A 10,767-nucleotide genomic window follows, 5' to 3' on the forward strand; every position below is an offset into this window, starting at 1 on the left:
GAATTCCAAAGATTTACAACCTTCAGAATAAAAGAAGTTCTAAATGCCACCCCCTTATTTTTGAATTATATCTCCTGGATCTAGACTCTCCAACCAGGGGGAACACATTACTAGCCTATCCCTTTAAGCATTTTGAAGATTTTCAAGAGATCACCTGTTATTCTTCGATACCCAAGAGAATCCAGGCCAATTTGCCCAAATTCTCTTCGTAGAACAGTCCTGTCATCCCAGAAACCAGTCAGGTGAATCTTTGTTACATTTCCACTGTGGCAGTAATAGCCTTCCTGAGATGAGAAGACAAAAGCTTAAAAACAATACTCCAGCAGCGCTCTAACCAGGTTTCTATGCAATTAAAGCAAGACTTCACTACCCCTGTAGGCAAATCCTCTTGCAATAAAGAGTAACATTCCATCAATCTTCATATTAACTTGCAGCATCTGCATGTTAGCCTTCAGTGACTTATCAACGAGGGCATCTAGGTCCCTTTGTACATCTATACTTTCCAACATGTATCATTTTTTAAAAAAACTACATACCTGTTCCTCCAACCAAAGTGGATGACCTGACATTTTTTCATGTTATATTCCATCTTCTGTGTTCTTGCCTATTCACTAAGCCTGTCCAAATCCTCCTGAAGCCATTTTGTATCTTCCTCACAATACACATTCCTCTTGGCTTTGAATTATCTGCAAATAATATTACATATGGTCCCCATATCCAATTCTTACGTAGTGAACTGCTGGGCCCGAGTATCCTTGCCATACCCTACTAGAATAGAATAGATTTGCAATTTACTGTCACCCTTATTTACAAAAATACAGTGAGATGTGTATAAGTTGCCACAATTTGGTGCCATTTTAATTACAGAAATTATAAAAGAAATAATTGAGACAATCAATTTTTCCAAATATGTTTTCTTCCTGTTAGCCAATCTTTAATTTATGCCATGTACAGTACCTCCTGTCTCATAAGTCAGGGTTTTTACAGCATGGAAAGAGGCCCTTTGGCCCATGTCCATTGCAATCATCAAACACTATCTGTTCCCATTTTTCAGCACTTGCTCTGTAGCCTTCTGTGCTATGGCATTTCAATTGTTTATCTAAACAGTTCTTAAATATCTTAAGGTCTGCTGCCTTTACTGCTGTTTCAGATGGTGAATTCCAGGTACCCACCATCTTCTCAGGGAAAACATCTTCCTCACATCCCCTCTAAATCTCCTGCTCCTTGCCTTCAATCTGTGCTCCCTGATTATTGACATCCATACTTTCTACTTGCATTCATATTCTATTCTTCCTTTCCTCATCAGTTTCTTCCTTCTATGTTGAATTAGCTGCAGGTTAAAGGGTAACTAAGCATACAGAAGACCTTAAATTAAACTATTTTGTTTTGGTGTTAAAATGGAAAATATTGCAATTCATTCATGCTGACATGTAAAGTTTCTTAAGTAATTGCAGAGAATTCAATCCTGTACGCTGCGCAAGGTCAAAATTATGATGTGTTACTCCACCTATTTCACAGCAGAATAACAGATGTGTGCGGGCCAAAATAAACATTGCCATGATCTGCCAGACACTAGTAAGCCCACCAGAAGGGAACCAGGCAATCAGCAGAGATAACATCCTATGCAAGATCACGTATGTAGCTAATGGTGAGTTTCAGACCTTGTGTTGCTGAGTTCCAATCAAGTGTACAGCTGCAAGGAAGTGCTCCTCCTTCTTCCAGTTTGTGGAGAAGGACTTTGGATGGGAATTTCTAAAAGGACCACTCTTGAATGTCGACTAGCAGGTGGCACCTTCAAGCCTGTGACTACACCCCTAAATCCAGAAGATGTGTGACAGTATTGAAGTGGCATATAAAGTGTGGTTAGCAATTTAGCTCATGAACCTATTCTGCCATTCTGTTCAGTCATGGTTATTCTGTATCTGAGCTTCATTTACCTGACTCGACTCCATGTCACTTAATACCCATGTCCCAACCAAAGTCCTGCAAATTTCCCAGACATTTGAAGAGTACCAGATTTCTATTAAGAACAAAAGAGAAGTATGGCATAGGAGCAGACTTTTCACCCCTCCAACCCTCCAAGCCTGTGTCGATCGTCATGCTCTGACTAAACTAAAAAACAAACCCTCTGCCCTTATTCAGTCCATATCCCTCTCTTCCCTCCCTATTCATGCAACCATCCAGATGCCTCTTAAATGTTACCAATGTGCCTGCTTCCACCACACCCTCTGGCAGTGCATTCCAGGCTCTGCCCACGCTCTGCATGAAAACCTTTCCTCTCACATCTCCCTTAAACTTTTGCCCTCTCACCTTGAACCTGTGCCCTCTTGCAATTGAAACTTCAATCCTGGGAAAAAGCCTCTGACTATCCACCCTATTTATGCCTCTCATAATTTTGTAGACCTCTATCAAGTTTCCTCTTAGCCGCTGTCTTTCCAGTGAAAATAATCCTAGTCTTTTTAACGTTTCCTCATAGCTAATGTCCTTGAGACCGGGCAACATCCTGGTGAACCTTCTCTGAGCTCTCTCGAAAGTTTCCACATCCTTCTGATAGTGTGGTGAGCAAAACTGCACGCAATACTCACAAATGCAGCATAACAAGGGTTTTCTAGCTGCAGCATGGTTTGCCAACTCTTGTACACCATGCCCTGGCCAATGAAGGTGTGCATGCCATATGCCTTCTTAATCACCTTGGTCATCTGTGTTGCCACTTTTATGGAACTGTGGACCTGCACGCCCAGATCCATCTGAATGTTGATGTTCCTAAGGGTTCGTTAACAGAATAATTCACGCTTAAATTTGATCCTCCAAAAATGCATCACCTCATTTATTTCCTGTGTATCAAGTAAATGTTTGCTGATTTGACTCCTAAATAGCTATCTCTCTTTATTTATTTCCCCTTGGTCTGGATTTCTACCGAAGGAAACCGCTCCTCTATGCTACAGCACTGTGGGTTTCCCAACTGCAGTGGCCCAAGAAAACAAATTTTTATCAAGTTCTCCAGGCCAGTTGAGTATGGGTAATGAATGCTGGTATAGCCAATGATGCCCAAATTTCATGAATGAAAAAAATGCAAAGGACTTTGTACTTTGCCTTTATAGAACCCTACCGGAAATAGCCTTCCACTCTCAAAAGCGCTCATTGCTATTTATTTCATACCACTGAGCTAACTTTCTACCCAGTTTGCTACATTCCATTGGATCCCATTAGCTCTTTTAAAAATTAGTCTGCCATGTTAAAGCCTCGTTAAAATCCATGTAGACCACATTAACTGTAATACCCTCACCAATCCTACTTGTCACCATCTCTTAATGTAGTCAAGTTAGTCAGACTAGGTGTTTCCCAAAAAAATCCATACTGACTGTCCTCGATTACTGTGTGCCTAATAGAGTTTATCTTGTGCCCAGAATTGTGTATTATAACTTGCCCAGTACTGAGGCCAGACTAACTGGCCTATACTTATTCAGTCTACCTTTTGATCCATTTTTAAACAAAGTTACAGTGTTAGCAGTGCTCCAGTCCACTGGCGCCAGACCTGTTCCATTTGACAAACTCTGGTTAGAAGAACCCATTCACCAGATCTCTTTACTTAACAAGAAAATAACTTTATTATGAACAAATTGTCTTTATTTGCAGAAAGGAAATATAAATTGCTAACTTAACTCCATTCTTAAACTGTCTCTTAAATTAACCCCCTCACATACAGACACAGAAAAATAGACAAGATATGGCTATTAAGAGTGGAAAAAGAAAATAATAAGGGAAACAGTTCGATAGCATCAGCCTGGACCACAGTATTTCATTAAGTTTTCTTTTGGTTTCTTTCAATTCCTTTGAGCCTTTTTTTAAAACACAAGGTTGTTTGCACACCGATGATCTCATTCGCTGATGATCATTTGTCCTTCGATAACATAGAACATAAGAACCAGGAATAAACGATTCAGCCCCTCACGCCAGCTCTGCCATTTAATGCAATCATGGCTGACCTAATTTTGGCCTCAACTCCACTTTTCTGCTCACTCTGTGACCTGTTACTAATTAAAAATGTGTCTATCTCCTTAAATTTACTGAACGTTCCAGAATCCCCCTTGCTCTGGGAATCTACAGATTCATGACTCTTTGAGAGAAATGATTTCTTCTCATCTGATTTAAATCTGCTACCCCTTATCCTAAAACTATGGCCTCTTGTTCCAGATTGACCCACATGAGAAAACATCATCTCTCTTTTGTAAATCCTTTTTATCATCTATGTACATGATTTAGATCTCTCCACGTTCTTCTAAACTCGCAAATGTAGGCCTAAACTGTCTTCGTAAGACAAACCACTCACCTCTGGAATCAATCTAGTGTATCACCTTTGAACTGCCTTCAATAAAGTACATCTCCTCAAGTAAGGGGACCAAAACCATACATTACACAAAATGTGGTCTCACTAAAACCTTGTACACTTCCCTACTTTTATACTCTATATCTGATAAGCAAATGGTTTTTTTGGCATCTTTTATTATCCTTATCTGTATCTACATATTACTTTTCTGTAATTCATCTCTACACTGAAACACTCTGAAGTTTCTCTCCATTTAGATAACTTCTCTGACCAGAATAGAGAACCTCACATTTATCCATGTTAAACTTCATCACCTAGTCACCTAATCTGTCCATATCCATTTGCAAATCTCTTTTTTCCTTCCAGTTTGCTTTCCCACCTATTTGTGTCATCTGCAAATTTGACTGAAGTATCTTCTATCCTTGCATCCATGTCATTGATGTAGATTGTAAGTTGTTGGAGGCCTGAGGACCAAAACCCTCTAGTTACAACTTGCCAACCAGAATAAGATCCATTTACTTTGACAGTCTTTCTGTTGGTTAGCCTCTGTCCTTTCAATGTCCTTGAAGTCATCTTATTCCTTTTTCAACAAGGGATTTGCAGAGTTAAGTGTGTGGAAGACAGTTGTTACTGGAGACTCTCTGTCCTGTGTGGAGACGAGAGAGGCAGAGAGAGAGAGACAGACAGACAGATAAAGGTTTATTTTTTATGCTTTTTCTTTCCGGGCTGTACGGTTCTCTGCTGCATTAGCCCCACACAAGCTATGGTTGCCTGGTTAGGAACCAATCTAAACATTGTCAAGCAAGCGTCCCTTAGTTCAGAATCAGTCGGCTCTGCTGGCATCTGCTTTTGGTGTCCCTGTTCCAGGGAAAGTGAAGCATTTGTTTATAACTCTCTCAATGTGCTCCAGTAAGTATGATTTTTTTTTTAAACTGCAGTCATTGCTTTGCAGAGTCTCCTTAGTTTAAAGAAGTGTCTTTTTTTTCAGTCCCTATTTTTTTCAGTCCCTAGTCCAAAAATAATTAATTAGAGAGATGTGATCTTTACAATAGCATGTTTTGAAATGTAAGATTTGGCTTGCATTACTGTTTGATATAGCGGAAGCTTATTTATATGTACATTCTGCAAATGTTTTCATCCAGCGACATCTTGAATTTGTCAAATAAATACCTGCCATTGTTTAAAATAGTGGAGGTGAATCATTTTGTTCTTTGTCTTTTTAAACTGTTCAATTTGTCCAATAAGTGGTGGTTAAGTTGTTTCTTTTGTTCTTAGTAAATCCTGGAGGATGGGCACCAGCATCAGTACTTCGAGCAGTTGCAAAACGTGAATATCCCAAATTCCTCAAACGTTTCACGTCCTATGTACAGGAGAAAACTGCAGGCAAAGATATTCTCTTCTAGTATCTAGAGGTATGATGTAACATTAGTTATTTTTGTTGAAGTGCCATTAACATAGGAATGCCAACAATAGGAAGGTGAGAACAAACGACTTAATGTTTTCATAACTGCTGACACTTAATTAAATTTGAAGATTGTAGTTCTGTAGATGTTGGGTTGTTTAGATTATTTGACTCTGAAGATTCTCCATGATTACACAAACTGCCTGATTAGCATTAATCCAGCTTTAAAAGCATGTTCCTTGCTGAATTATAACAGTACTCTACATGGGGGTAGATATTTCCAGGAAGAAGAGCACAGTATAATTTTACTACAAGATCGCTGATATAAATGAACCATTCCATGAATTTGTTTTTAGTGGGATGTGTGGCTGACAAAGTCAGCATTTGTTTCCCATTCCTAATCATTGTTGAACTAAGTAGCTTGTTCGGGTGTTTCAGAGGGCAATTAAAAGTCAAACATTTTGCTGTTAGTCTGGAAGCAGACTAGGTAAATACGGCAATTTTTTTTTAAAAAGTCTTCATGAGATGTGGTTGTCAGTGGCTAGGCCAGCATTATATCTCATACATAATTGCCCAGAAGGCAGTTAAGAGTCAACCACATTGCTATGTGTCTGGCATGACATGTGGGCCAGAGCAGGTATGGATGGCAGTTTTCTTCCCTCAAGGGAACCAGACGAGTTTTTCCCTGGTTTCGTGGTCATCGTCAGATTCTTAATTCCAAACGTTTATTGTTCTCTAATAGACATGAGTGAACCAGACGGATTTTTTTATAACAATGGTTTTGTATTAACTGTTACTGAGACTTGCTTTTGGTTTTTTGAAAGTGAATTGAAAATCCATCATTAGTCCTGTTCTCTGGCTTACTGATCTAGTAGTATCACCACTACTCCACTGTCTGAAATGGTCTATAGTGTTTTCAGATAAATAATCTGAGGAAGATTCTATCATGAAATATTATTTAATGGATTGTAGGAGATTGAGAGTAGAAATACCCTATATTAGTGTTCCATTTTGTCATGAAATTGTTCTGATGTTTAAGGAAGTATACAAATAGCAAGTTCAAACAGTAGTCTTATGAATATTGAAGTAATTCATCTTGTGCCTTTAGTTTTCAGCATGGATTTGCTGCTGTTTCGACCATGCTTTCCCCAGCGATCAACATGCAGACAAAAAGGTGCCCTCCTACGCTTGAGGATCACAGTGACTTCATGCTGGCCCAATGAATTTCCAGCATTCTTTCCCCTTGTAAGCCAGTCGTGGTCCTCAGCCTGCACCTAATTGATGTAGGCTGTCATTTCACATCTGTGGCTGATCTGTTCCATTTTAGTGTGTCTGTGTGTAATTCATCTGTACGTGAAGCTCATCAGCTGTTTACAATTTAACCAAGCCTTTTTTTACAAAAACAATCACATTTTGGATCAAAAACAATAGGTTGAAGGCGTTAATTGTTTTTAAAAAAAAAGCATGTTTGTTGTTGTAGGCCTGCATAATCATGGCCAAAATTTCAACATTTTTGCAACAAACAAAACCAAATTTGTGATGTTAAGTTGCTCAAATGTTAGCCATCTTTGGGGTCTACAGTAAGGTGTAATTTCTTTAAGTCTTACTCAAGTCTTGCTAGTTAGCATTCTATAATCACTGAACTCGTCACATTCTTCTACTGTTCTAAAACCAGTCCTTGCTTCTAACATTGAAACTGATTTCTTATAAAACTAATTCAGGGATGTCTAAGCCCTTTGACCTCTGGCATTTGCCCTTTCTCTTTCTTACGATCTCCCATGAAGAACATCTAGTTCTGATGGAGATTTTGAAAAGCTTTATTTCTGTTTTGTTTACAAACTATATTTCTACTGCATTTTTAGTTTGTATATTTGTTACATATGTATTTTCTGTTGTAATTGAAAGTTCTGAAATCTTTTAAGATGGTGGTATGGGCTGAAAGGAGGATTACTTGAAACATGTCAAATAAGGATTTTTCATGTTGTAATAGATTGGAGTTTTAGTTATGACCAGTGTAGACATTGTTGAAAGATGAATGACTGTGTTTTAAGCAATATTGATAGAGGTGTGCATTATTGTGAATAAGGTACACCAGCTAAGCTTAGGTGAAACCCATTGCATAAATCGTTCGTGCACTACTTTCAAAAGGTGCACAAGTTCTGTTCATTAATGCAATTGTGCAAAATCTGTTCTGAATTAAAATAAGCGTGGTTCCTGATGTTGAATCAGAACTAGCCAGTTGTATTTCAGGAATACATTTATATGCTCTTGATACACTTTGTGGAATGGATGCATCTAGAGAACCTCAATTCCCATGAAATTCTGTGCAGTCAGACCTTTTCTTTCTTCCTGTTGATTTCCATGGAATACTTCATGCTGTGTCTGTTACTGGATGCAGCTAAAATTACACATCTTTTTTAAGACTGCTGGATTCTAGAAATCTTTCACTGTACGTTGTGCACAATGTTCTCCACTCATTTTGCAGCCAAGACTTGATTTTTATTTTAGTGCGTCTAGCATTTAGAGCTGCCATAGAACATTTAATATTTTAATAATTGGTATTACACCTAATATGACATAAGCAAATGCATATCAATGTGACCAGCAGACTTTATTTTTGCAGCACAATATCATCACTAACTATGTTGTGTATGCATAGCAACAGATTCAAATGTGAAAGTGCCTAAATTTGAGGATTGTTTTGCACTCAATAAATTGATTCTTAAGAAAGCTGGTATGTATGAATAACTGTGTGGTGAAGATTGAGGATAACTTCATACTTAGATTATCCTTGAACTTTTAGGCTAGCTAATAAATCCAAATGTTTATAATGAAAATCTTTCTGATCACCTCCATACTTCACCACACACTGTTCATATCTGTATTTAAAATTAATTTGTGATAAGTAATAAATCAACAGGAAGTAAGATTTTTCTAAATTGAATGCAATGGTTTTGCTGTATTCAAATAGAATAACTGGTTATGTGGACCTACTGTACCATTGAAATGCAGAAAACTGGATATTTTGTTTGCTTTGTCATTGAGGAATTGTGGGAGTAGTCAATCCTAGCTGGTTCTTGATGAGGATATAATGAAATTAAGTTCACAGTGCACTCCCTAAAATAGTAGTTACAATTCCTACTATGTGCAGATTTATTTTTAAATAGAGATGCTGCACTAGCCCCTAACCTCAAAACACACCCAAGTGACTAACTGGATCAATTTTTTTCGACTCTGTTCCCTCCTGTTTTAAACTTGTCTTCCAAGTAATTTTTCAAAAGATTATTTCTTGCAAGAATTTCCCTATTCCCTTGATCCATTTTATATAAAATTAACATTTCAGTTGCAAGTATTAAGATAAACATGAAAATCAGAATTAAAACAGTAAATTGGATATTGTGTGGCCTCTTTGTACTTGGATACTGCTAGCATTGAGAAATGGTGGTAACAATGATCCTTATTGTAAAGGAGTAGTGTTGGCTGTGGACTGCAGCAAGTAAGGCCTAACATTGCAGTGATATATTTTGGGAGTTCAAGTCTGAAGCACAGCAGTAATGGCAAATCTAGGAAGTTCACCACCACCACTTGATAATGTCTAGAAGTCATTGCTTCAATGAAAAGGGAATATTTGTGCATTGAGGAATATCCCGCATAACAGCACCTTACTAAAAACATTAGTAAGATGTGTTAGGTAAATTTGTGTCCATGCTAATGGGAGAAATTGAAGTTTTCATCTAACCGGTTTTTGTTTATTCCTTGGGTTAATTTAACATGATGCTTTTTGTGGTGGAAAATTATTTTCATCCGCCCTGTGTAATGCCCTTCAACTGTGCAAGAAGTTACAACTGGCAGTAGAAGTATACAGATTGATGTCATGATTGCATAAATGAGTAATGTACCTGATTCTTAGTTAACATGAGGTTCAGTAGCTTACAGATTCAGGTGGTTTATTATGCTGCTTGCTTTCAGCAACTGTTAATTTCAGGTTGTTTAAAAACCCTTGCATTCATCACTGAGTAACCAACAAAGTGTGTGCATACATTTTATCGGGAACTTGGGGGTGGCATACTATAAAATTTGATTGAATATTCCAAATGAAAAGCCGTTATATACCCGACTAATTTATCAATGGGAACTTTAGCAATGATCCAGGTTAAAAACCTGATAAGCTAAATTAAGCTAACTTTTAATAAATTGGGAAGTTTACGTGTATAGAACTTGATATTGCTAGTCACAATTGCACTAAATGTGATGTAATTTTGAAATTATTCTGGTATAAAGTGATTACACTAAAAGGGGATTGTAAAGTATTGAAACTTTTCTGGAATGTAAAAACACATCATTTACAGGTTAAAATATGGACTTTTATTTCAAAATATGTTGAATGTGTAGAATGTGGTAAGAGATTTGTTTTATGAAAGCTTTATATCCTGATTTAGCTTTGTGTACAGCAAAACACTGGTTAATGTGTCTGTGATGTTGGACTGTAAAACAGTTTTTCCAATCAGCAATGTGCAAAAGATAAGTTTATAAAGTTTAATTCCTCCATATTATCACAAATTAAAATCCAGTATTTAAGAAGTGAAAAGTATTAAAACATTATAGAAGATCTTGGGTATTCTGTCTGTTTTTTTTGAAATGTTAATTACATGTAAATGGTAAAATTCTTGCAATTTCAATACAACTTAAGTGCACTATAGTGATCAGTTTCCACCTCAGTATTCCGTCATGAAGATGAAATGATTCTTAATGGGTTGACACGTAATTGCACCTTTCATGATTTCATTGCATTTTGCTTCTCAGCATGATGTACTTTGAATTGTAATCACTACTGTAGAAAAAAAATTGCATAATGTCCCACCAACAGCAATGAGATAAACGACTAAATTATATTTTAGTGATGTGAGGAGTGAGAACTGGTCAGGGCACCGGGAAGAAGATGCTCGCTGATCTTTAAAGGATGTTCTGTCATATCCAGCCGAGGGGTCAGACAGGGCATGTTTATTTTCATGTCTAACGTCTATTGTAAAGGTGACAC

General features: G+C 37.4%; 1 protein-coding gene across 6 annotated transcripts in view; it reads left to right on the plus strand.

Annotated features, from left to right (window-relative positions):
* The window catches only part of cert1 (ceramide transporter 1), a 109,073-nt gene extending 98,735 nt beyond the window's left edge, over nt 1-10,338 (plus strand). For 4 of the 6 annotated variants that reach the window (XM_048619421.1, XM_048619443.1, XM_020534879.2 and 1 more), the window contains 3 exons: nt 1,519-1,648; nt 5,603-5,739; nt 6,838-10,338. In XM_048619421.1, coding sequence (XP_048475378.1) covers nt 1,519-1,648; nt 5,603-5,730 — 258 coding nt within the window. In that variant the 3' untranslated portion in view covers nt 5,731-5,739; nt 6,838-10,338. The remainder of the gene's footprint in view (nt 1-1,518; nt 1,649-5,602; nt 5,740-6,837) is intronic. The other 2 variants (XM_048619427.1, XM_048619455.1) reach the window with 1 other exon arrangement.
* The last annotated feature ends 429 nt before the right edge of the window (nt 10,339-10,767 follow it).

This window comes from Rhincodon typus, chromosome 3 (genome assembly GCF_021869965.1).
Source record: "Rhincodon typus isolate 14 chromosome 3, sRhiTyp1.1, whole genome shotgun sequence".
Taxonomy (NCBI): domain Eukaryota; kingdom Metazoa; phylum Chordata; class Chondrichthyes; order Orectolobiformes; family Rhincodontidae; genus Rhincodon; species Rhincodon typus.